At 46.4% G+C, this 27,940-nt stretch overlaps 1 protein-coding gene across 7 annotated transcripts in view; it reads left to right on the top strand.

Moving 5' to 3' along the window:
* Positions 1 to 27,940, top strand: part of slc4a11 (solute carrier family 4 member 11) — a 337,506-nt gene that overhangs the window by 234,519 nt on the left and 75,047 nt on the right. For all 7 annotated transcript variants that reach the window (XM_054741997.2, XM_054741995.2, XM_054742000.2 and 4 more), the window contains one exon: positions 15,715 to 15,924. In XM_054741997.2, coding sequence (XP_054597972.2) covers positions 15,715 to 15,924 — 210 coding nt within the window. The remainder of the gene's footprint in view (positions 1 to 15,714; positions 15,925 to 27,940) is intronic.

Raw genomic sequence — 27,940 nt, 5'->3', positions numbered from 1 at the left:
GTTCTCCGCATTTGACCCATCCCCTGGGGGAGCGGTGAGCTGCAGACACAGCCGCACTCGGGAACCATTTGGTGGTTTAACCCCCCAATCCAACCCCTTAATGCTGAGTGTCAAGCAGGGAGGCACTGGGTCCCATTTTTTCAAAGTCTTTGGTATGACCCGACCAGGAATCGAACCCTGATCTCCCAGTCTCAGGGCGGACACTCTACCACTAGACCACTGAGCTGGTTTAATTAGTTCATTGACGCTTGGGGAATTCCTAGATCAAACCGCGAGCCGGTGTATCGCCGATGCTTGCACTTCCGCGTCTGTAAGCCACGCTCGCTACAGCTCAACTCCCTTATCCAGCCGACGAGTCTGACACATGTCACTTCTCTTGTTCGCTCTTCCTTCTTCCATCTCAGGAACATTGCTAAGCTGAGTCCCATTCTGTCCCGCTCTGAACTTGAGACAGTTCTCCACACCTTCATCTCCTCACTCTTAGACTACTGTAACTCTCTTTTCACGTGTCTGTGTTACATCCCTTCCTGAACGTCTAGGAGGATGAGGGGACTAACACAGAAAAATAGGTGGAGGAGTGTGTGTGTGTGTGTGTGTGTGTGTGTGTGTGTGTGTGTGTGTGTGTGTGTGTGTGTGTGTGTGTGTGTGTGTGTGTGTGTGTGTGTGTGTGTAAATAACGAGGTGGTGAGAGTAAAAAAACAAAAGGGTTTATTAACCAAGTGTTCGTTTCTGAACGGCAAAATAAGGCTTAACAATAACAGTGAAGAAAAAGGTGGAAACTGAAAACATAAGCGACTAACTGCTTATGAGAAATGGCTTTCTGCCAAACTTTAACAACAACCACCTAACTGAAAATCCCCGGCTCAAAAGTCCAAAACTGACCCTCTGTCAGCTAAATCCTACCAATGAGGAAAACTAAGCCTATTCCTGTAAAAAAATAAAAAATAAATAAAAAAAACTTAACAAGTACCGCAACGATTTAGCCTTAGCATGGATAGTAACCGAGCTCAGGAGAATTACAGACTAGCTCTGGATCTCCTCGACTGTCTGCTGCGCTCCTCTTTTAAGCCCTGTTGGCTGCTTGATAGCTGATGAGGATCAGCTGCTGTCTTCTCCGGCGTGCCTCTCTCCGAAGTCCTGAACTGGCGCTGGGGCGCTGGGGAGAGCAAGCCCTTTCTGGAACTGTCCCTGGTGCTGAATCCTCGGCAGTGGGGACAGCAGGCTCAGGTAAGATGAGAAGGAGGACCGAGGGGATGAGGGTCGTCACAGTCTGATCAAAACCTCCCTGAACCGTCTACAGGTGGTTCAGAATGCCTGTGCTCGGCTTCTGACCAAGTCCTCCAAACACACCCACATCACCCCGCTTCCCCTCCAGCTTCACTGGCTGCCAGTCAACTTCAGGGTACATTTCAAGATCCTGGTTCTGGTCTATAGGGCCTTACATGGACAAGCACCATCATGCATTGGTGATCTTCTTAGTAGGGATGCACCGATGGATCGGCATTTGATCCCAATCGGCCGATAGCACCCCTATCGGTTTTGATTTGAGTTTTCAAAATAGATCAAAGCAGACTGATCAGGTAGGGTTGTCACGGTAACCGGTGTAGCGGTAAACCCCGGTAAAAAAAGTTGACAATAATAATAACCGTCTTGTTTTTAAAAAAAACTATATTATCTCTGTGGATTACCGTGGCTGCGGTGTAGGCGCCGTGACCCTTACCAGCCACCGTATCATCTGCTGAAGTTGCCGGCGGCACATGCGCACTTTGTTGTGTACGACCAAAACTTTCTTGAAGCTAAAGCTGAAATAATGGCCAAAGGAGGAGACGGCAGCGCTCAGGACATTCATTATCCCTCAAAGAAGACAAAGTGGGAAGTACGGGCATCTTTTGGATATTTGAAGAATGCCGAGGGACAGCTGATAGAAGACGGCTATCCTGTTTGCAGCACGTGCAGAAAAAGTGTCTGTGAAAGGCAGCAATGCTTCAAATCTCATGACACATCTGCGTGACCATCACCCACAACTCTACAGTCAACGCAAGGCAAGCTAACGTTAGCGTTTTAGCTAAAATGCGTGATCCGAGGATTTGGGTTGAGGGAGAATGCAACGAGTCGCTATATAAAGCAGCCGCAGCGCCGCTACCTGCATATAAACCGTGTCGCGGACACCGCCATGTTGAAATGACGCTATGCATTACGGGGCTCCCAGGGGCAGATAAGAGTTGGTCTCTCTCCGAGAATAATTATGAATTTAACAATGATTACTGCCTGATGACATTTTCCCACATCTGCAAAGCTCACTGGAAGGACACAAACCGAGGACAATATTTTCCTGATATAGGGTTTATTACTCAAGGAAGGGTAAAAAAGTATCTGATTAGAAGGCTACTTGAGTACTGAGTATCATCTGATCTAATATTTTTAAAATGATGACATCAAACAGACATAAAATAAGAAGTTATGGGCAAATATTGCTATTTTAAAGACTAAAGGGCAAAAATGTAAACAAATAAACAAAATTTAGACACAAACTGAGGACAATATTTCCTGACATACAGGGTTTATTTAATTGTGTGAAAATGTAGCACGTTTAAAAAAATACCGCGATAATACCGAAAACCGTGGTAATTTTGGTCACAATAACCATGAGGTTAAATTTTCACACCGTGACAACCCTAATACAGACCATTTTAGGTTAGGTTACATTTCCTTTATTCCCAGATTATGTAGTTTGTAGCACTCATTATAATGTTGTAGAAAATTTCTGGCCAATCCACATGATCGGTATCGGTAATCAGCATTCTTTGATATCGGTATCGGTGATCGGCAGCAAAAAACCTTTCCATGCCTTCGTTCTTTTTTAAACACAGAAACAGTTTTGTTTACCTGTTAGTAGCTACAGTTTAAAAAAGAACGAAAGCATGGATTTAGAAAGACACAGCAAGAACATGTCAGGACTCAGGTATCTCCCGGCTGACTTTCGGACCACAACTCCCGACATGCTCCTCATGGGGAGCTCCCAGCGTGCTCCTCGCGGGGATTCCCTCCACGTCACAGCCAAGCAAGGCTATATATGGAAGACGCCGGTACCGGCTTCTCATCTCAGTCATCGTTTCTTCCTCACATTGATACGACCGGAGAAATAATAAAACTGTTAAACGTCTCACCTTGTTCGTCTCCTTCATCCAGTCTGATCAGCCCGACAGGATGACTGAGATCCAAGTAGATCCGACGGAGATCGATCGTCTCCGCCACGAGAACGTGCAGCTGCGTTCCATGGTAGATCAGCTCAACACCAAGGTGAACTCCTTGTCCGACCACACCCTGCGTCTATCCACGGCTCTCACGGCTCTCCAACAACAAGCAAACGATCAGCAGCAACAGATCGCGGCACTCCAGCATCCAACCCGCTCTGCTCCTAGGGAGGAGCCCCACTTCAGCCTGCCGGAGAGGTGGAATGGAGAGACGGGGAGCCCTGATGGTCTGCTCGCCACGCTGGACATGCAGTTCGAGTGCCAACCTGGACGCTACCCATCTGCGCGCTCCCGAGTGGCGCATCTCACCTCCCTGCTCTCCGGACGCGCCGCGGAGTGGGCTGCTGCGCTTTACAATTCCAAATCCCCTGCCTGCAACGACTATGCTGCGTTTGTGTCCGCTCTCCGGAAGACCTTTGTTCCCCCCAGCAGCGAAGTGGGAGCAGAGACACGCCTTCTCAAACTCCGCCAGCGGGAACGCTCGGTGTGCGCTTATGCGTCGGAGTTCCGCACCATCTCCGCCAAGCTGCAGTGGAATGACTCCGCTCTGCGGGCCGCCTTCCTGGAGGGGCTGGCACCCTACATCCGTGATGAGTTGGCGGGAAGGGAGCTGCCTCAGACCCTGGATGAGGTGGTTGATCTGGCGCTGCGCATCGACCAGCGGGTTCTGGTTCGACCCAAGTTATCCACGCGTCCCCCCAGGATGCCGGTGCCTCGCCCTCGTTCACCCACGCCAGCTCCTGTACCCATGCTGACGGAGGAGCCCATGCAGCTCGGCCACCTTCCCCCCGAGGAGAGACAACGACGGTGGCGCGAGGGCCTCTGTGCCTACTGTGGCTCTCCCGACCACCGACGCCTGGACTGCCCGCGACGATCGGGAAACGGGGGGCCCCACTGAGTATTGGGGTCGCTCAGTCTGGGTCTTCTTCTACCCCTGTCGCTACTAACCGTCTCCTTATTCCTGTCACCCTCCTCCATGGTGAGGCCTCACTCCACGTAAATGCATTGGTGGACTCGGGGGCCGCGGACAATTTCATGGACCTGGATCTGGCAAAACGCCTACGGATCCCCCTACAACCCCTGGAGAGGGTTATACCAGTGACCTCGGTGGACGGTAGGCCTCTCCAACCCTACCCAGTCCGAGACCGAACCCAGCCACTCCGTATGATCACCCAAGGCCACCAGGAGACCCTCCATTTCCTGATCATTTCTGCTCCCTCTTCTCCCCTAATCCTGGGGTTCCCCTGGCTCCGTCTCCACGACCCTCATATTTCCTGGTCCCAGAACCGCCTGCTGGGCTGGGGGACCTCGTGCCAGACCCACCTCGCTCCTCCTCCATCCTCGGCGGGTCTTCCGGACGGGGGCCCCAGCTCCACACCGCCCCACCTGCCGCTGCCCTATCGGGACCTGGCCGCGGTGTTCGACAAGCGGCGCGCCACCTCCCTGCCACCTCACCGGCCATATGATATGGAGATCAAGCTGCTACCCGGAACCAGTCCTCCCCGCGGGCGCCTTTTCTCTCTCGCACCTCCTGAGACCAAAGCGATGGAAGAATATATCGCCCAGGCCCTCCAGCAGGGGTTCATTCGACCCTCCTCCTCTCCGGGTGCCGCTGGCTTCTTCTTCGTGAGGAAAAAGGAAGGCGATCTTCGCCCCTGCATAGACTATCGGGGTCTGAACAAGATCACGGTCAAGGACCGCCATCCTCTGCCGCTCCTCACTACCGCTCTGGATGCCATCTCCCAGGCACGGATCTTTACGAAACTGGATCTCCGGAGCGCCTACAATCTGGTCCGTATAAATGCCGGGGATGAGTGGAAGACCGCTTTCATAACACCCACCGGCCACTGGGAGTACCTGGTTATGCCCTTCGGACTATGCAATAGCCCTGCTGTCTTCCAACGTCTCATTAATGATGTCCTCCGCGACATGCTGGGACGGTGGGTGTTCGCCTATCTGGACGATATACTGATCTACTCCAAATCCGAGGCCGAACACATCCATCATGTTCGCGCCGTCCTGACCCGGCTCCTGGACCACAACCTGTACTGTAAACCCGAGAAATGCTCCTTCCATCAGCAGTCCATATCCTTCCTGGGTTACAGGATCTCGGACGAAGGGATAACCATGGACCCTCAGAAAATCCAGGCGGTGAAGGACTGGCCCTTGCCAACCAGCCTGAAACAACTGCAGAGTTTTCTGGGTTTCTGCAACTTTTACCGCCGTTTTATAAAGAACTATAGCACCCTCGTAGCCCCTCTCACCTCTCTCACTCGACCAGGCTCCCCTGGCCAGCCGTTTCATCTAACTCCCGACGCCATTCAGGCCTTCCACCACCTGGTCACCCGCTTTACCTCGGCCCCGATCCTCCGCCATCCAGATCCTGCAGTCCCCTTTGTGGTCGAGGTCGACGCCTCTGACGTCGGCGCCGGCGCCATCCTGTCTCAAGGCGGGCCCAACGACAGGCTCCATCCCTGCGCCTACTTCTCCAGGAAGTTTTCCACCACCCAGCAGAAGTACGGTGTGGGCGACCGTGAGTTACTGGCCATAAAATGGGCATTGGAGGAATGGAGGCAGTGGCTTCTGGGCACCACTCAGCCTTTCACGATCTGGACTGACCATCAGAACCTGACCCACATAAAATCTGCCAAGCAGCTTAATCCTCGCCAGGCTCGCTGGGCCCTCTTCTTTGAACCCTACGACTTCCATCTCGCCTACCGCCCGGGAGCCAAGAACCAGAAGGCGGACGCCCTCTCCCGCCAATTCACCCACTCCTCGCCCTCGTCCGAGCCAGCGCCAATCCTCCCGGAACACCGTTTCCTGGGCCAACTGAGGTGGCCGTTGGAGGAAGCTATCCAGAACGCCCTCCGGGACGACCCCGCGCCTCCTGAGACCCCCGCGGGTCGCCTCTATGTCCCCACGGCCTGTCGCAGCGAGGCGTTGTCCTGGGCCCACTCATCACGCCTGTCTGGCCACGCTGGTTTCTCCAGAACTCTTAAATTCCTCCAGCGAGCCCTCTGGTGGCCAGGCATGGCGAGGGATGTGAAAGAATACACCAGCGCCTGTGACGTCTGTGCCCGCTCCAAGAACCCCAACCAGGCCTCGGCTGGTGCCCTCCGACCTCTTCCGGTGCCCAGCCGCCCCTGGTCCCACGTGGGGCTGGACTTCGTCACGGGTCTCCCGCCGGTCAATAACCTCAACACTGTCATGACGGTTACGGACCGCTTTTCCAAGTCTGTCCATTTCATCGCCCTTCCGGGTCTCCCCTCAGCCCAACGCACAGCGGAACTGTTCCTGGAGAACGTGGTGCGCCTCCACGGGTTCCCAGTCGACGTGGTCTCGGATCGGGGGCCCCAGTTCACGGCCCGGTTCTGGAAAGCTTTCTGTCGGCTGATGGGAGCATCGGTCAGTCTATCTTCAGGCTACCACCCGCAGACCAATGGCCAGACGGAGCGGGCTAACCAACAGCTGGGTCGGTACATTCGTTGTTTTGTCTCGGCTCAACCCTCACAGTGGCCTAAATACCTCCTCTGGGCGGAGCTGTCCCACAATCTTCACACCTCATCTGCCACTCGGCTGTCCCCTTTCGAGGTCTGCTATGGCTTCCAGCCCCCGGTCTTTGCCCACCAAGAACCCGAGGTCGCCGTTCCAGCAGCGGAAGCCATGGTGAGACGCTGCAAGAGCGCCTGGATCAAAGCACGAGCCTCCATAACCAGAGCTAACACCAGCTATGCTCGCCAGCATCTCCGTCGACACCGTCCTGGTCCCTCCTATGCTCCTGGGGACAAGGTCTGGGTGTCCACGGCTGACCTTCGGGTCCGTGCCGGGGCCAAGAAACTCGCCCCTCGGTTCCTCGGCCCATACCCCATCCAAAGGGTCATCAACCCGGTCACGTACCGGTTGCGACTGCCGGCTACTCTCCGCATCCATCCCACCTTCCATACCTCCCGGCTCAAGCCCTTCGTGGAGTCCTCCCTTCTCCCGCCTCCGGCTCCGGCGCCGCCTCCTGCCCGCTTCCTCGACGGTGAGCCTATCTACACCGTCCGGCGCATCCTGGACGCTCGCCGCAGGGGTCGGGGCTGGCAGTACCTAGTGGACTGGAAGGACTATGGCCCCGAGGAACGCTCCTGGGAGCCGGCTCGGTCCATCCTGGACCCTTCCCTGATCTCCGACTTCTGGGTCCGCCGGGGTCGCGCTGGGACTTCTGGAGCCGTCCCTGGACCGGGGGGGCCTGTCAGGACTCAGGTATCTCCCGGCTGACTTTCGGACCACAACTCCCGACATGCTCCTCATGGGGAGCTCCCAGCGTGCTCCTCGCGGGGATTCCCTCCACGTCACAGCCAAGCAAGGCTATATATGGAAGACGCCGGTACCGGCTTCTCATCTCAGTCATCGTTTCTTCCTCACATTGATACGACCGGAGAAATAATAAAACTGTTAAACGTCTCACCTTGTTCGTCTCCTTCATCCAGTCTGATCAGCCCGACAGAACACAGCAAAAAACCTGATCAGTGCATCCCTACTTCTTAGTCCCTACACCCCCAGCAGGTCCCTGAGGTCCAGTGATCAAAGCCTACTGGTTGTGCAGCACCAGGCTAAAGACCAAAGGTGACAGATCATTTGCTGCTGTGGCCCCCAGACTCTGGACCTCTCTCCCCCTGAGCCTGAGATCAGTGGACTCAGTGGTCTCCTTTAAAAAGCAGCTGAAAACTCACCTGGTCAGGCTGGTGTTTGCGTGAACTTTGGTTGATTCTTCATCACTACCTTCTCCGCATTCAACTCTTTTACCAATTCTGCCTTTCCCGGGGTCCACTGATTACCTCTTTCCTATTCATTTTCTTTTCCCCTTTTCTCACATTTTTTCCTCACAGTTTTCACTTTCCCATTTTTTAATGATTTTTACAAAATAATTTTTACATTGTTTTATTTTTAAAAGTTTTTTTCTTGTGATTTTTAACTTGAGAAGTGCTGTATAAAAGATAGTTTTTTTCTTTATCTACTAGTTTTGAGTTGATGTAAGAAGAATTTGAATTAATTTGAACTAATCCAGAGTAACATATAGGGGGTAGAAAATGACAGACGGGTCACAAAGACGTTTTCACCAGCAAAAACCTCAACAATGCTTTTTATATTTGGCTACACCAGTAGCACATGCCCGTCTCTCATCAGTAGTAGAATAGTATTGCTTGTGAGATGTATGGTCACAGAAACTGAAAAATACCACATGTGTTAAGCACTTTGAACACAGCCATGCAGCTGACCAAAGAGCTGCACAATTAAAAACAATCAGCTAAATTAGAACATTTGAAAGTACAGTTAAAAAGAAGAACTAACACTAAACAGGCAATTAAACCATAAAATGCATAAATATAGGCAATACAATGAAAGGGCTTAATAATAAAACCAAGTTACAGAAGTAAGAATAAGAAATCAATGGGATGGAGTTAAAGCTGTAGACGTAATGCTGAAACCAGATTTAAAAGTTAAAAGCCATGGAAAAAAGGTGTGTTTTCATTTGGGATATAAGATTGGGATTGAAGACGCCAGCCTAACATGGAGGGACAAAGAGTTTCATAGTTTTGGTTCACATACAGAAAAGGCCCTTTCACTGCGGGACTTCAAGCATGCCTTAGTGGCTGTGAGGAGGAGCTGATTCTCAGGTGTAGCGGAATATAGTTGGTATATTCTTTACACTTTTATTACGTCCAGATATTAATCTACGAGCTGGGCCCTTATAATCAGAAGAGGTTGTTTTTACTTCAGGGAGTTTTATTCAAACACTTTGTATTGACTTAGAGACAAGAAAAGAGAGAGTTGGGATCGTTTAAGAATCTTTAATTTCTATAATTATAAATTCAAACAATCACCAGGACTAACTCTATATGATGGATGCATATGGATTGGAATGTTGAAGTGTTGGTGTGTGTGTGTGTGTGTGTGTGTGTGTGTGTGTGTGTGTGTGTGTGTGTGTGTGTGTGTGTGTGTGTGTGTGTGTGTGTGTGTGTGTGTGTGTGTGTGTGAGTCAGTTCAGAATCTCCAGCTGAGGCAGGCGGATCTGGGTGTCAGATGTTTTGACTACGACCCACGAGGGCTTCAGGAGGAAGTAACATGAAACGCCATTTTGCCGAATCTACGTACCGTGTAGGAGACTCCCGTGGTCAGATCAGGAATATCAGGTCCTCGGACCTTCCTTGGTACTGGAACTGATGAAACAGTGTTGCAGCACGACGAAACCCGTCTACGGATAGCTCCCGGTAGCAACGGCAGATGTCAGCGTGACGGAGAGTTCAGCTTTTATTCTGAAGGAACCGTCGTCTTGTTGATGAACGACAGAATTTTCCAGCTTGACAGTTCTCAGCTTAAAAGTAGAAAATGCAGCTGGCCAGTCTGCAATTCACTTAGCGAAGATGGTTTTGAGAGCTGGTTGGAGCTACGTTGAATCTCTGATGGAGCTCAGATGGAACTCAGATGGAACTCAGATGGAACTGCCGTTAAAATGGCGTTGCTCTGTTTTATTAATTTAGTTGTTTATAATTCTTAGCCAATCGGAGTGGACAGATTATTTAAACACTACAGACTCTGCCCCGCAACAGACCGGAGGTCCTGATTGGAATGAGCGAACAATGTGTCATGTGTTTACCTTATGTGAATCAGAATGTCTGGCATAGTTAGTCCTGTTATTCAATAAACACATAAATCATTACATTGATTTCACACATCAGTCACCTGATTATTATTGACTAACATTTGTTTTGATTAGCTTTATTAGAAATAAAGTTCTTTGATTAATTAATGAAAAGCGTTCTTCGTCCTTCTTCTGTCTTCTTTCCTGGAATGTAAACACCAAAGCAAGCGCACGACCGTGGCAGTTCGTGCACACTGTTACTGTGGAAAAGGCAGCTGTTAAGGGCAGAAATTAGCATGTTCATAACGCTACCCAGGGCACGAGGAGGGTGGTAGCGGTGGAGCAGCACACTCGGGTAAGAAGGGGCTTGAAAACTAAGAAGAATTTTAATGTTAATCCTAAATTGGACCGGCAACCAGTGAAGGGATTGGAGAATTGGTGTAATGTGATGTCTTCTGTTAGCTCCAGTCAAGAACCTTGCTGCTGCATTCTGAACCAGTTGGAGTCTGGACAGAGCTGCTTTGCTAATGCCATAAAGGCAGGAGTTAGAATAGGCGAGCCTGGATGTAAGAAAGGCGTGGACCACGGGTTCTAGATGGCATTTACTCAGAATAGGCTTGAGTTTGGAAATGCACCTGAGGTGGTAAAAACAGGATTCCACTGTGCTGTTAACCTGAGCGTCCATCTTTAAGGCCATGTCCATTTTCACTCCTAGGTTGGAAACAGTCAAGGTCCCATGAGAGGAGAGAGAGAGGAGGTCAGGTGACAGAGCAGCTCTAACATTATCCAGACTGAAAACAATTACCTCAGTTTTGGAGTCGTTCAAATGGAGAGAGTTTTCAGTTTTCAATACATGCTGCGTTATTTGGAGAAGCTTAAGAGAGGAATTTAACATTCCTCCTGATAGACAGGAGGCAGATTAAAACTAGCCTGTTGTTTGTGAGTACTACAATCACAGATATGGGTCCCTCTTTGTCAAGTGGCTTCAAATACTAAAATATAATTATTTCCCATTTTACCTAGCTCTGGGAAGCACAGAATCACATGCAAGGAACTAACATACAGCATTCAGGGTTTAGTGGGGTTTAACTAGTCCCCCTACATGTGAGGACTGGCAAAAAACAAATAAATATAGTTAAACCTAAAGCTGAAATCTGGACTTTTTTCTCAGAGGGCATCATCTAGAAAAATATATGTATTACACCTTAAGCCCCACCCCTTATTTCCATGATTATGTCTGAAAGCAATGCCTCTTGTTAGCGAACACACCTCTAGCTGGGCAACAGAGCTAAAACACAGTTTTGCGGTTATTATTTTCAAGTTATGCTGTTTATACAGATATTTTAAGACTTACTTGCCCATAAAAGTTCACCAACTCCACATCAGTCTAGGTCTGTCCTCAAACCTGCACGCTGTGATTGACCACGTTTTAGTGGTTCCTCTGTTCCAACACACTTGATTCGGTGGTTGAATCAGCTGTGCAGGATCTCGTCGGGCTCTGCAGAAGCCTATTAATAACCTACTAAACGAAATCAGGTGTGTTGAAGCAGGGTTAAAACCAAAACGTGCTAGATACCGGCCCTCGAGGCCTGGAACTGAATAGCCCTGCAGTACAGGGTAAGACTCGCTTTTACATATTTCTAAAAGATCATGAAAAATTCCATAAAGGGGGAAAACATTGGATTGCTGCCCTCAAGCTTTGCCTTTTGGCTTAGCTCTTTTGCTGCGATGACAGATCTTTGCAGCATTACTCCACCCTCACTGGTGAACAAGACCCTCAGACATGCCAGCTTATGCCCAACATATGATGTCTTCAGTATGGGGACAGACGACCATTCTCTGTGTGGAGTACCTGATGTAGGTCATATGGCACATTTACACTTTCATGTTTTGTGGTTCTTCATCATACACAGCAAATAAAGCTTGTTTTTACCTTTGATGACATGTTTTGTGTCTACTGCCGCCTTCGTCTGAGCAACCACCGGTGTTGGTTCTGTTCGTCTGCAGATGATATCGTCCTCAACTGCCTGCAGATAGGCTCACACACTAAGACATAAGCTGGCTTCTCTACAGTTGCGCGTAAGTCTGTGGTGTTCTTTCTAAGTGCCACAAGTTAGTAAACAAAAGCAGGCATGAGCAGTGTTGCTTTTGACATCAAGCACACAGCTTCTTACTCCCTCACTGAGTAGCGGTGGTGTTGTGGGCTCCTCTAATATCCCAGAGTGCTCACAGTAGACGATAAAATATTATTAGGATGAAACTGGGTCTGGCCTGCCAAGTGAAAACTATCATCTGGTTGTTTTGCCACATGAAGACCGATTACATCATTTAGTCTATTTACCCCAACTTTCATCTATTCAGAACATATTAGTAAACAGCACAAGCTGCGCAAGTGACATGCTAGACAAAGGCTTTCCTTCCAGCCTGACCTCATCTGAGCATGAAATGTCACAGACCCAGATTTGTCTGTTCATCCTGTTCGCTGTCAGCGTGGAGCATGCTACACCCATCAGGTTCTGATGGAGTCAGGTCACTGCACAAATCAGTGAGCACAAATAGTCTCTGATTTCCTGTTGCTACAGAGGTACGGTCTCCTCGGAGCTCTTCCACCACCAGCCAACATGTTGAAGGAATAGCTGAAGCTTGAATCAGATCTCAGTGCCCCTGTCGGCTTTGTGCAACTTTAGCTTCACATCCAAGATTGACCTGGGTGAAGATCAGGCACTGAAAACTTTTCCTGGACAAAATGCTTTTTCCTTAACAATACTACTTTCAGAAATAAAGATTTCTTTGCTTTATTAACAGTAACGAAAACTTTAGCCACACTTTCAAATGTTAATATTAGTTCATTTGAAGCAAAACATATTTTCAGCTATTTATTTCTATTCCATTAAGTTCATAATTTTTGTTTTGTTTATATAATTATTGTTTGGCTCTTTTCCACACATGCATTAAATGGCATGTTTCCTTACCTTAGCTTGGCACATTTCCACTGTTTGAGGTCTTCCTCTGGGGTGTGATCAAGTGGTGTGTGTACATCAAAGTCATCTAAACTGTCTCACGCCTGCATGTTAGCCCCTGATGAAAACAGACGTGTTTATTTGATTTCAAAAGCTCTTTCACAATGACGAGCATCTCTTTATGCTGCCTCTGACCGTTCAATGTTCATCAAGTGAGCCGGCTATGTCGACATCATCGAACCAAAGGAGCTGTGGAGTATAACACACAGAACACATTTGTCTATTGATCCATCCATTTATCAATTCATCAATTTTCTTTTACTTATCCAAGGTTGGGAAATGGAGGAAGCAGATCCAGCAGAGAGGCCATGATGTCCCTCTCCTCAGTGATATTTCCAAGCTCCCTCTGGGGGATCCCAAAATTTCCCTAGGCCAGAGAGGATATACAGTATAAGCACATTTAAAATATGGTCTGCTCAGCTTGTGCTGGGTGGACTTTCTGGCATCATCATTCACTGCTGTAGCAGCTGCCGTATGCTGATGTCTGTGCAAAGTGCTAAAAGAGCTGAATTAGTATGGAGACACAACAGCTGAGAGGACCGAGTCATCGTATCTCCCAGTCAGTTTCCCCGTCCCTGTCATGGTTTTGGGGACGAGTTTAACCCAAGACATGCAGAATCTCCACTCGCGCACCAAACAGGTAAAAATAAAGTATCTTTATTAAAATAATCGGAAACTGAAGACGCACTGGATAAGGCCCAGTGGATTGCAACGGAACTGCAGCGTCTGAGGAGAGGAGAGCAGAGGAGCAGGTGAGTACAGGGAGGTAAGTCAGAACTAGTTAGGGGCAGAGTTAAGACTTACGGGGAGCTGGGAGCTGAAGAGTTAGGAGGGTAGGTGGAGTGCCGGGGTGAATCCAGGAAGGGGGGTGTCCAGGAGAGGGAGCGCGAGGAGAGCAGGAGAGCGGGCCGGCAGAGAGGGAGGAGAACAGTGAGCCCAGAAGATTTATGAAGCACAGGTGAGTTATCCAGCGGAGTTGAGTAATCCAGCGGGACTGTGGAAAGGTAACTGGGGAGCCACAGGAGAACCAGAGGAGCTTCAGATGTCCAAGGAGTATCCTGAGGAGTTACGGTAAGGTCCACAACGATCCAAAAATCCAAGTTGTAGTTAATCATCTGGCGTCGAGTTGTGTTCTCCTCCTCCTCTTATAGCTGGACCCGCTGATTGTCAATGAGCTGCAGCTGGAGCCTCCCTCTCCTGAAACACAGCAGCTCAAAGATGGAAACAATGAGAGGAGTACTCACCCCGGCACACGACACTCCCAGAATTTGCCCTGAAGTTCCAACAATGGCACTACGCCTTCTGGCAGAGGAGAAGATCCCACCAGATGCCGTATGTCTGAAGCCCAGCCTGGCCTCCCAACAACGTCTTTCGGTCATTTGTATCCGACGTCTCGTTCTGTCAGTCATGATCCACATCTTGTGGCCATAGGCTAGAGCTGAAATGTAGAGGGACCAGTAAATTAAAAGCTTTTGACTCGTCATCACAACAGGCTGGAGTAACACTCCCTTTCCTGGAGAAGAAACCTTGATCCGATTGTCGGTCTCCTGCTCCATACTGTTCTAGAACAAGACACCAAGATACTTAAACCCCTCCACTTGAAGCAGAGACTCGTTCGCAACCCCGAAGAAGACGTAACTCTAAAGCATGGTTTATACTTCTCCGTCTGCGTTGGTGCAGAGATACATAGCTGTAGCTCACATACCTGGTGCTGCACTCTGGCTGCAGCACGTTTCCTGTATGTTTTAGATAATGAACACAGTTGATTTGTCTAATTTAGGGATGAATTGCTCCTGTAGACACTAAGGAAGGCTGGGGAGATGTTAGATTAAGGTGTTAGAAAGACAAACGCACAGCAAGGAGATAGCTTTTGCTTTTGGTTCTACAAATGGATACTGGGGGTGCAAGCCAAACTGCCTTGTTTTTAAACACAACATGAACACATTAGAGATGTGACTGCAAAGATGGCAGGAAACCCCAGAAAAGGTGCCATGCCCTCTGCTGTCCTGGTGGAAAGCTGACACACCAACGGAGAACTAGAAAAGGAACATTTCTCCATCAATACTTGAGCATCTGAGCTGAAGGAGGTCTAAACTAGGCTTAACTCCCACCCTTGTGTCACTATGACAACTTACCCTTGCACATGTCAGCTACTTTGAATCTGTTACTACCTCAGTTAGGTGTTCAAATCATTGGCAGGGTCAACTCTCCTTTTAAGAATAACAAAGTAATAAAGAAAGCGTCTCAGGCATGACAAAGTGTTTGGCTAACAGGGCTAAAATATTACAGAGCTACTAGCTAACGAAGTGTTCTTGGCTGGTGTTAAACCCACTGTGTCTGCTCTAACTTCATTATAGATACCAGAGCAGCGATCTACGTGACAGCTCAGAGCATGTAGTGGATGAGAATTTAATCTGTGGATTTAGACACGTTTGTTCCTTTAAGGCTGCCTCATAATTGAACAAATACAATCATGTTCCTACAGATAGTCTTTATATCCATCAGAATCTGTTCTCTCGGCTTTTTCGGCTCATTTCTAAATTTCGGTTACCAGTGTCGAAAAGCTTAAAGGTTTCAGTTGTGTTGTTTACTGCAGCTGCATGAGCACGTCGAGCCTGACTATGTTTGGACCACCACCTGGCTGATGAAGCTTCGCTGGCATTTACTCAGTCCAACATTACCATCACCCTATTTTGGTTTGAGACACATGTGGGGTTATAATGTTCTAATCACTTCATCCTGTCTCTGTTTAATACAGAAAACATGTCTAGATGCAGTTTGTATCTACAAGATTTTGCATCTTTGTCTTTTACAGAAAAGTACCAAGACAGCGATGGAGCTGGGCAGGACATTTGCCTCCCTCTTCTCTGACATCTCCTTCAGACAGAAGCTGCTGGAAACGAAGACGCAGGAAGAGTTTAAGGAGGCTTTGGTGTTCCAAAGGCATCAGCTTACAGCAGCCAACCAGGAGCCTGTAGCTCTGGGGAAGAAGGAGGTGGCCCCTCGCAGTCATAAACCTCTCAAGGTAGGGGACCGATTCTAAATGTCTACAGCTGGGGAAAACATTTTTTAATTGCCTATCCTAAAATGAGGGCTGACTTTTTTACACAATAATTATGTGAGGTGACACTCAAAAAAATAAATAAATAAATCACCATTCTAAACTTAAAGGAAATTTTTCTTTAAAAAACTATGCAAGAGTGCTTTACAGTAGAATTATGTATTTTTTACAAAGAAAACATGTACAAATTACAGTTTTCACCAATTAGTGCATATATGGTAACTTAACGTAAAATCAATAGTTTCATAGTTGATGGGTTTTTCCTGTCATGGTTTTACGGTTTATCACTGTTGTGAAACCTGTTTATGTGTCCTAGTAATGCTACCATAGGGGGAGCCACTAGAGGTCGCTAGAACACAGGTGTAGGGTTCTTTTTCTTGGTTAAAATTGTATGTGGACACGTTGCTGTGACTTGACAAGAATAAAGCGGTTTGTGCTTGAGAACGCTGCGTCTTATTGCATGAGATCATGACATGGTGTCAGAAGTGAAGACTTCATGCCGAGTTACACGGAGAAATGGCTAAATTTGGACCTCCGGAGCCATTCGACTTTACACAGCCGGCAGAGTGGCCGATATGGCGGCAGAGATTCTCCCGTTTTCGAGTGGCGTCCAAGCTAGGGACGGAGAGCGGCGAAGTGCAGGTGAACTCGCTTCTTTACTCTATGGGGAGAGATGCCGAACCAATATATGGCTCATTTGTGTTTCCTGCTGCTACAGAGGCCAGGCCAAGTCCGCAGTTTGAGTATGATCTGGTTATACAGAAGTTTGACGAGCACTTAGTCCTGAAGAGAAACGTTATCCACGACCGCGCCTGTTTTCACAAACGGAGCCAGAGGGCCGGGGAGATGGTCGAGGCTTTCGTGCGGAGCCTGTATGAACTCGCGCAGCACTGCGAGTTCGGCGGCAGTAAAGACGAGCAGATCCGGGACCGCATCGTTATTGGATTAATTGACAAAGATGTTTCACAAAAACTGCAGCTCGAGGCGGACTTAACTCTGGATAGAGCCATTCAGCTGGCACGCCAGAGTGAACAAGTCAAACAGCAAAGTGCGGAGCATGTGGAAAGCACTGTGAGTGAGGTGAAACAGGCATTATAACAGCGCGAGAAGGAGTAACTACCAACCTCGTCAGGTACGTGAGCAACGATCTAGTGAAAGTAAACCAAAGTGCCAAAGATGCAACAGAGTGCATGACAAAAGAGAAAACTGCCCAGCCCGCAATAAAAGATGCAGAAAGTGCAATAAGTTAGGACACTTTGAAGTTGTATGCAAAACCAAAATGCTAAAAGAGGTCAGGGCTGATACTGTAGAGGATGCATATGAGGATTCATTCTTCATATGGGAGCTTTTCCTGGGAGCAGTGACTGAAAAAAAAAACTACTGAGCAAAAAACTACAGTCATTGAGGAGTCAGCTTCAGATGCCGACTTGGACATTGAGCTGCTGGTAAATGGCAATCCAGTTGATTTCAAGATTGATACGGGCGCAGACACCACTGTTATGGCAGAAACGACCTTTAATAAGCTCCAGCAGAGACCCAACCTTGTCCAGTGTAAGCCAACAGTGTACAGCCCTGGCGGAAAAGTCAGGTGCATGGGTAAATTCCTTGCTACTACAGTGTACAAAGGCCAAATGTACCAGTACTGGATCACAGTTATAAGAGGGCAATACGCAAGTAACCTACTGGGAAAGACGGTGGCAAAGTGCATGGGACTAGTTGCTCAAACTTGGCATCATTGAGGAAGTCACCGAGCCAACAGACTGGTGTTCACCAATGGTGTCTGCTCCAAAGCGCAACAAGGATGAGGTCAGAGTGTGTGTGGACTTAAAACGTCTGAATAAGGGAGTAAAGCGTGAACGTTACATTTTGCCCACATTGGATGACATCACTCCCAAGTTAGCAGGGGCTAAAGTTTTCTCCACGTTGGATGCCTCTAGTGGGTTTTGGCAAATACCACTGGACCCCAGCTGCCAAAGGTTAACCACGTTTATAACTCCCATGGACAGGTTTTGCTTCAGACGCCTGCCATTTGGCATAACTTCAGCACCCGAGATCTTCCAGCGGCTCATGAGCACCTTGCTCAAGGGCCTCGAGGGGACCGTCGTCGTGATGGACGACATACTGGTTTTCGGGGCTAACAAAGATGAGCATGACCAACGCTTAGATGCAGTATTACAGACAATCAAAGCATCAGGCCTTAAGCTTAACAGGTCCAAGTGCCACTTCGGAAAGAGTGAACTACAATTCTTCGGTCACATCATCAGTGTGGATGGTGTGAAACCCGATGACGGCAAGGTGGAGGCTATTGCTAGGATGCCCAGCCCCACCAATATAGAACAACTCAGGCAGGTACTCGGATTAATAAACTATGTTGGAAAATTCCTGCCGGGCCTGTCCACTGTGCTGCACCCCCTCTCCAATCTTCTCAAGAAAGAGACTGTATGGGCGTGGGGCGAGCCTCAGGAGCAAGCATTCAACAAAGCAAAAGCAATGCTCGTGGCTGCACCAGTGCTTTGTTTTTATGATGCAGGCCGATAAACAGTTGTTAGTGCGGACGCCAGCAGCTATGGCCTGGGTGCTGCACTGTTACAGGACCATGAGGGGGAGTTACGGCCAGTTGCTTTTTGTTCTCGCACGCTCACAGACGTGGAGAAAAGATATTTGCAGATCGAAAAAGAGTGTTTAGCATCTGTCTGGGCCTGCGAACGGTTTGCCCGCTACATCCAAGGCATGGGTCATGTAAGTCTACAAACTGATCATAAGCCCTTGGTGCCTTTGATCAACTCATATGACCTCGATAAAACGCCACTGAGATGTCAGAGACTGCTGATGCGATTCAATGTCACTGCTGAGCATGTTCCCGGTAAACAGTTAGTGGTGGCAGACGCGCTCTCCAGACATCCACTGCACGCATGCTACCCGTCTGAGGCAGACAGCCAGGTCAAGGCATATGTGTGCAACGTAGTGACAAGCAAACCTATCAAGTCACAGAAGTTGGAGGAAATCCGTAGAGCTACATGGAGGGACCCAGAGCTTCAAAAAGCGATCATCTTCATCAGACAAGGGTGGCCTCAGAGGATGGCAAAGAGCTCACCACTGCAAGGCTTGTATGCAGCCAAAAGCCACCTTTCAGAATCCGATCGTCTAGTGCTCTACCACGATCGCATTGTAATTCCCACAGCACTCAGACCCAATGTCCTTGACCAACTACATGAAGGCCACCAAGGACTAACTAAACGTAGGGAGCGCGCAAGATCAACAGTGTGGTGGCCCAACATTGGACTTCAAATAACGCACAAGGTGAGGTCATGCATCTTTTGTAGAGAGCACAGGCCTACACAGCGATGGGAGCCCCTCGTGACTACTCCTCTGCCCAATGGCCCCTGGCAAAAGATTGCAGCTGATCTATGTGAGCTCGAGGGTAAGAACTTTCTTGTCGTCGTTGACCATTTTTCAAGAAACATTGAGATTGCTTCCCTCACCACAACAACCAGCAGACAGGTCATTAACAAGCTGAAACATATGTTTGTTACATGGGGCACCCGTTAGAACTGGTCAGTGATAATGGGACGCAGTTCACATCATCAGAGTTCCAAGACTTCAAACTGAGTTATGGCTTCACCCACACTACATCGAGCCCTCATTACCCCCAGTCAAATGGGGCTGCTGAAAGAGCTGTCCAAACGGCCAAGTACATTCTCAAACAGCCTGACCCCTGCTTAGCCTTAATGAGTTACCGTTCTACACCAATTGCAGCAACCGGTGCAAGCCCAGCTCAACTTATGACAGGACATCAAATCCGCACCACCGTCCCAGTACTTGACAAGTCATTGCTGCCCTGTCCGGTCAATAGGGACACGGTGTGCCAAAGGGATGCTGCAGCTAAGGACTTCTTACAGATTCTTCTACAACCGTAGACATTCAGCTCATCCACTTCCTGAGCTTCCCCCAGGCCAGGATGTTGTAATGAAGCTTGATGGGGAAAAGGGGTGGACGACTCCAGCAAGGGTCATCTGTAGGTCCAAAGAGCCGAGATCCTACTTGGTGGAGATGGCGAATGGGAACGTGACTCGCCGCAATAGACGACACCTTCAGCCTGTCCCAGGCACCAAGGATCCTGAGGAGCAGCAGCAGAGCACGGTTCCAGCTACACTGACTACTCCAACAAAAGGGGCAGTTGCTGCCCAAGAATCAACAGTAGGGCAGGCATTGCCAGTCCCTGTCCCGGGGTCTCCTTTCCGCCCTACCACACCTGTGAGGGTGACTTCCAGGGGGCGGGAGATTAAATTGCCTCTCAGAGTCAGAGACTGAGGGCTATCTTCTTTCTATGTTCTAAGGGCAGAGGGTAGTCTACCCCTGTGAGGTCCTGCGTTCTGACAACACTGTTTTATGTTTAAAGTACCTTTGTTAGAGGGGGAGATGTTGTGAAACCTGTTTATGTGTCCTAGTAAGGCTACCATAGGGGGAGCCACTAGAGGTTGCTAGAACACAGGTGTAGGGTTCTTTTTCTTGGTTAAAATTGTATGTGGACACGTTGCTGTGACTTGACAAGAATAAAGCAGTTTGTGCTTGAGAACGCTGCGTCTTATTGCATGAGATCATGGCAATCACTGTTAAATATATGACTATCTTTTACAATGTATACGTTTTTTTCTTGACTAGCGCTCAGTAATATCACAGTGCTCCTTCATACATCTCTTCTGCAACCTGATAGGGAATTGTTTTAGGTCTGTGCAACTGGGGTAGTTTTTGTAAGTGGATAGGAAATGAATAAATGCTTAGGAAATGATTTAGAAGCCCTCCTTTAGAAAACACCTGTTTGTGGTGCAAAAGTTTGTAGCAAGTTACAGTTTAGTGCAGTTTAGTGCACGTGTCAGATACAAGGCCCCAGACAAACACTCCTCTCACTCAGCGCCAAGTTTACTCAGCTATTTGCCGATGCTGAAGCCCAGAAACGGAGATTTTAACCGCTCAGTAATGTGTTCATGACTGAAAGAGAAAGTTTTCCAACTAACGTCCAGACAGAGCTGATATAACTCCAGCGAGCAGCGACACGCTCATACCAGCATGATTCTGTGGCTGCTGTCGTTTTTATTTTTCCTCCCCGACACACAACAACGTGGTCAAGCTGCTCAGACATGTTCAGCAGCACAAACCTATGTGAGCACCTGTTGTCATCTAATGTTGTCATTATTATGATGAAGATGAACAAAACAACAGGAGTCTCCTCCTCAGCTCAGATCAACCCCATGATGCAGGTATCTGGCTGGAACAGGTGAGCATCACAGTAAACCAGTGGAGCAAACTGAGCTTTAAATATGTTGGTTTTATGCTCTTTTTCTGCTCCAAAACATGAAAGTTAACAGGTGAGATGTTGCATTTTCATTTAAGATAAAATGATATTTTTATTTTGTTGTTGGACCGTGAGAAAAGATTTAACCTACAGTAAACAGGAAGTGGAAAGGCTGCAGATAGATGAATAGAATAGAAAATCCCTTTATTGTTCCTCAGTGGGTAAAGCTAGACGTCACAGCAGCGATGACACGTATTACAGGAGAAAAAAAGGAGAATAAAAAATAAGAAAAATGAATAAACAAGAAAACACAAATACTGAATAGATTTATAAAATGCTGAATATACCACAAGTAATGAATACCACTGATGCCTTTTATTTAAAACTGACTTGCTCGTGTGTAATTTGGTTATTCCACATTCAGTGTTAATGCAGAAATATGTTTGTTTCCAAATTAAAAGTTTCAAAATTGCATATATGTTGATAAAGAAAATGTGTAAATTTGCCATCACTTTTTCAAAAGATATTAAATTTGACCCGCGACTTTGTCCCAGATTTTAATTTCAGCACCCATGGTTTAGTGGTTAAACCAAATTTCCCAGAATGCCTTGCACAAAGTTTTGATGTCCCTCTCATATTTTCAGATAAGTGCTTGACCTAAAGACTGTTTCTGTTTGTGTTCTCTATTAAGTCTCATTTGTGCAGTTACCACATTGATGACAATAATGTTGAAATATGAGTGATAACGTGTACCGTTCTTGGCCTCCCCTTTGAAGCAGTCAGAGTGTTTTTAAATGACTAAAGCAGTCCATTTCTACGGCTAGTTTTTGACAAACATGTTTAAAACTTCGTAGCTCTCCCCATTTTCTCTGCCTGTTGAAAATCCACAGCCGGCGCGCAAAGCATGCTGGGATAGCCTTGTTCTGTGAGGAGACAATGAAGCGGTTAGCTAACGCTTCACAATGCAACAAAATGATGACATTTCATCAACTTACCGGAGAAAATCCTTCCGAAACACCGGAAATAAACTGCAGTCAATGCAGCAGCGGGGCTGTTTGGAACTATTCGAAACATGAATCACGTGACTTCCCCATTCCATAGGAGTCTATTGGAGTGTCATAACTCTCTGCAGCTCTGACAAAACCCTGCCCTCCTCTCCCAATGATTGGACAGGAATTCGAGAAACGTGATTGGTAGCCAAGACTCGTGCTCTCATTGGTTCCACCCAAGTTCCTCCCACTGACGCTAGAATCAAGACAAAAAGATCTGTAACACTGTAGGATTTGAAGTTTGTACCTGTAGAATGAAATGTGTGTTTTGAGAGTTTTGATTTCAAACTTGTACCTTGATTTTTTTTTTCAATTTGGAAGTCTGCTAGTTACAAAACAAAAGTTTCATGTTTCTGAATGAATGTTTAATTTTACAAAATAAAAAATACATGTACAAAATACAATGTTCCAGTTACAAAACAAGAATACAAGTACGAATTGAGAGTTACAAGTTACGAATCCAAAGTTACATGTGATGAAACATGTTCGAAGTTACAAAACTTGGTACAAGTTACGCCGAATATTGTCCCAATCCTAGTTCCATAGTGGTGGGGCTCTAGGCGGTGTACGTGATAATTGTGAAATAGGAAGTTCCTCCCCCTCGCTCTCCGACGAAATAACGATTGCATCTAAAAATAAAAAAATAAAAATTAGATGTTGCTAGACCAAAAAAAAAAGCGGAGCCTGAGTAAAAAACTCACCTGTCATCTTGGTAGCTTCACAGAATCAGGACTCCAAAATGCGTTCTATATTTATATACCGTCGTTTAAAAAAATCTTGAATAGAAATGGTGCGATTGGTCAGGGGTAATGTTTAAAAACACTACAAAGAATTATATTACAGCTGAGCGTGTGTGTGTGTGGACCGTTTTCGAGACATGCATGTGAATCTAGGTTATGTGTCTTAGTTCCTTGTGATTAACTATTCTGTACGATCATATCTGAGATGTTAAATTACTGAGCTGTTTCTGGATGGATTTTTCACAAAGCAAGGTTTGTGATAGCGGCGACAGCATATCCACACTCTCTTCTTTCACCTTTTGGGTTGAAGTTGAAGCATCGGATGTAAACACTTCTTCATTCTCCTCTTGGGATGGTGCTTCATCCATCTCCTCTTCCTTCACTTCCTTCACCTTTTGGATAGACGACTCTTGCTTCATCATTTTCTTAGAGGTATTTCTTTGGCTTTTCACCATTCTGACATGATCTCAGTCTGACCCTTGAAATGAATCTGAGCTTTTAAAGAGGCGATCAGGGTATGAAAGGGATGGGCTGTGGGAACTGCGGGGCTAACAAAAAACAGTTATCAAGCGTAACTAAAATGATTCACAAAAGGAAACTTCATGCACCATTACACTCAGTCAATTTCTTTTCATATAGATCTTCACAAAACAGACTACTGACAATATGATTTAGGCTAAGGCAGGGGGACTAGGTCAATGAACAATACGCCTGTCAATTTGATTTAGGCTAGGGAAGGGGGGCCAAGGTCATCGGGTCAATGAACAATACGCCTGTCAATTTAATTTATGCTAAGGAGGGGGGGGGGGCAAGGTCATGAGGTCAAAGAACAATAGACCTGTCAAACAGTTTGACGAAAGGTGGGTCCTTATACTCTCTCACATTGGATTCCACACTGACCCACACACCTGTTAGAGCTCTCTGAGATGAGCTGTGCCTGCAAGAGTCAGTCTGATTATTCAGCTCAGCACAGGTGCGACAGAGGGTAAAAACCAGTTTACCTTTTGATGTTTTAAAAGGTAGAACAAGGGAAAAACAGTTTTCAAGGTAGCGAAACAACAACTTTAATGAAACCGTAATAGCTTTTTGGATCTCTGAAATTTTTCACATGGATTTGTGGACGACCAATGGGATAATTTTGCGTGGCATTCACGTAAGGGTACAGACTTGTAAAGTCGACGTATTTGATCTTTTCATCACTCTGAGCCGAATCTCTGAGTCGCACAGGGCATGTCCTCCCTCCGAACAGAGCCTCCCGGGGTGATAGAGGTGCTGGTGGGGGTTCAAATTGCTGGAGAAACTGTTTCACCTCAGGATTGTTTTCATCATCTCATTCCATTTGTGCTCCCACATCACAGTCACTTTTAATCGATGCACAGTTTCCAGCATGTGCAGTTTTTCAACGGTTTTGTCATAAATTTCACCAAAACTGATTTTTCTCAAAGGATACATTGCAGACGGCAGGAAACATTTTGGACAGCCGTGAAAAAAACACCCTAAAAACTCAAAAGCGTGTTCAACGCCTGAAATCACAGCATATCCATCGAGACAAAACTCTCCTATTATTCTCTCCCCTGAAAGTTTCTAAGCGTGTTGAATCTCTACATTTTGACAACGTGAAAGCCATTCTAACCACACGATACTCACTACTGAATATGGTTTTTGTTGAGTGCGATAATTGAGCGGGCAAGGGATTGCCAACGTGTCTGGTTTTAGAAAATTAGCTCTAAACACACGCATGCAAGCCGATGCTATGGTGACTGAATTAATAGGATCGACCCCTGTTTCATTAAAAAACTCGTCTCTGAAAATTCCACAGGCCTTACATAGAAATTCCACATCATCCTGCAGTAAAACACTGCTTCCTTCTTAAAATAAAAAAGCTGATGGTTAGTCACTTCCATGTACCATTCTAAGAATGTATTTTTCTGCTCCGGAGACATTTGATCAAAGCTGAAATTGTTGACAGCTGGATAAGGCTCTATGTAATTCAGATGCTCAAGCGATGAAAAGCGGTGAGGAAAATAGCCTTTAGCTTTATCTGCAAAACCTAACACCTCAGGGAGATTGGCTAGTTTTGTCATGAGAAAACTTAATGAATCTATAAACCTTAAACCAAAATCTGGATCAGAAAAACTCAGGATCTTACAGCCTTGCATAAGAATATTTTTGGGTGCAATTTTTTATTGTATCTTGGCTCTCAGGATTAAATAGGCGTCGAACTCTCTGGCATTGTGTGCAATAAATGTATAATTGCTGAATTTAGGCCATCATCTGCATAATAAAATCTTGAATGCATTCTACTCCATATTTTTCCCAAATCTTGCCTGATTCGGATTTTGCACGGATCAAAAAAGGTGTATGCACACTATTCTGATCCAAAAATGTTTCAGTAACATAATAAATGACTTTTTCCATTAATCTTTCATCCTTTGTTTCAAGCTGAATAAAACACTGATGACCTTTAACCACCAGTGGTTTGCATATGCCACATTTTAATGTAGGACAAACACGGTCTGAACTGTCTTTACCCAAAGCTACATAATGAACATGTTTACAACTCAAACATTTTTTAAGCAATTCGCAAGGAGAAACATTCCTGTCCGCCTGAGGTCTGTGTACAGATGTTTTGTGTTTTTGAAAACAAATTAAATTTTGACATATATGATTACAATCAGAACATTTAATGAGCGATGTCTCGCTTCGTTTGCAAAAATCACTATTGCACACATTGCAAAACCATGCACAACGATGCCCACTCATTCTCTGATAGGTGTCAAAACACCAAGAGCAGAAATATTTAGTGCCTAAAAAACCTTTAATATTTTTTATGCCATAATAGTGATGATTCTAAAGCAAAAGAAACAATGGATTCGAACGGTCGTTAAAATCTGATTCAAATTTAGAAATGTGATTCTGTAAAAAAAATCACAATTTTTCTTTGAACAATGTTTTCAAATTGAATCACATCGCTGAATGAAACGGGGGTTTGAAAGGAAAGCCCGGCTTGATGATGAATATTTTTTGCCACATCCATTAACTCCGTATCTCTAGCGGCGGGGTTTAACATCCCGGCTAAGCTGAGCGCAAAACACAAGGCCTGATCGGACTCCGGTGGTGAAATGAGATGAATACGTTTCTTTATTCACTAATTCCTGATCAAGAATACTATTGATTTTTCATTTCCCAGTACCGGATGGATCATTAACCACCTGCAATCTGAAATTAAAATCATTTTCAGCCGCTAGCGCTTCATTCGGTTGAACTAATTAGTCAAATATTTGCTGAAAATTCTGCATCATATTTGCTCCGTCATAATTAAAGTTAATGTGGTGATTTGAATGCTGAGTGTTGATTTCAAACTGAATCCTATCATTCGCGCAAGCCATCTGACCTCCCCTTTCAGCAAATCTATTTAAAAACTCCTTAACCTTGATATAGAAATCTGCAGGGTCTATGGTTCCGTGGTTTATTGAAAAAGAGACGCTTTCTCTAATTTCACGCTGGTTAAAAGCTTTGTTGGATGAGGACATGTGATAAACGCTCCCTCCCCCTGTTGGTAGTATGATTGTTCTATTTGCCTCAGAATTTCATCTAAAGCTTGTGGAGAAGGCGCTGACGAGTTTAATAGAATTTCATCAACCTCGTTTGAAGTGGTTTGGCAGGCTAGAATTTGATCTAGATTCTAGAATCTCATCATTTGAAGCTAATTCTTCCATTTCTGAAAGCTCGCTTAAATCAAACCAATCCGGCTGCACCAAATTATCTGAATTTAATAGTTTCATTGGACGGAGGAGGAGGAGGAAGATTTTGACAAGCTCAAATTCTATCTAAAATCTCATCATTTGCATCTAGTTCACCCTCTACTTCACTCAGATCTGAAAGTCCACTTAAGTCAAACCAGCCCGGAACCGAATCACCATTTTCAGTCGTATGACTCATGATACAAAGAAAGAAAACCTATTATAAACTTGATGAATGAAGAAAAAAATAAATCCACAGTCCCTCTTTTAATCCACACATATTAATCCTCACTGAGACAGGACATCCCCCACGATGTTCACAAGGCCGTAGATGACTTGAAGAAGCAAGTAGGCCATTTTCATGCGGTTTGTTCTTTGAAGCCGAGTGAGGCGCCGATTCCTCCTCCGACAGAATTCTGGATGGATAATTAGAGAGCGTATGAGCGAATCATCTTTTAATAAAGTTTTATTAAATACTTTATTTCACTTACGGGGTCTCTGCACGGCAGCGGTGGGGGGAGGTGTGGAGTCTTCGTCACTGGACACCGACGGCTGTTCTGGATGGATAAATAGAGGGAGTATGAGCGATACATCATCTTTTAATAACGTTTTTATTAAACACTTTATTTTTGATCACTTACGAGGTCTCTGCGCGGCAGCATTGGGGAGAGGGGGAGGTGTGGAGTCTTCATCACCGGTCACCGATGGCTGTTCTGGAAGGAGAAAAAAAGAGAGTATGAACGAATCATCATCTTTTAATAAAAACTTTATTTTTGATCACTTACCGGGTCTCTGCACAGCAGCAGCAGGACGGTACGACGCAGCGTGTTGACCGCTGGTCATCGGTTGCTGGTCTGGCTGCGAGGCCGCCCCCTTGTCACAGCCGCGTGGAGGTGTGGGTGGGATAAAGTTTTGACTTCCGGGGTATCATTGCGAGGGGCGTTCTTGCTCGTCTGTTCTAGCTTCCTCCCCTTCTGAGAAATAAGATATTTCTCAGCTGAAAAGGGATGTTATTAAATTGTGTATAAAAAAAATCACTTACTGGGTTTATTTAGTGCTCTGTCCAGCTGACAAAACACATCTTGTGGACTTGGTGGGGGTGGTGGTGGCGGTGTACGTGGTAATTGAGAAAGAGGGAGTTCCTCCCAGTCACTT

This window comes from Nothobranchius furzeri, chromosome 18, assembly GCF_043380555.1.
Source record: "Nothobranchius furzeri strain GRZ-AD chromosome 18, NfurGRZ-RIMD1, whole genome shotgun sequence".
Classification (NCBI taxonomy): Eukaryota; Metazoa; Chordata; class Actinopteri; order Cyprinodontiformes; family Nothobranchiidae; genus Nothobranchius; species Nothobranchius furzeri.
This window is presented reverse-complemented; position numbering and strand designations above follow the sequence as displayed.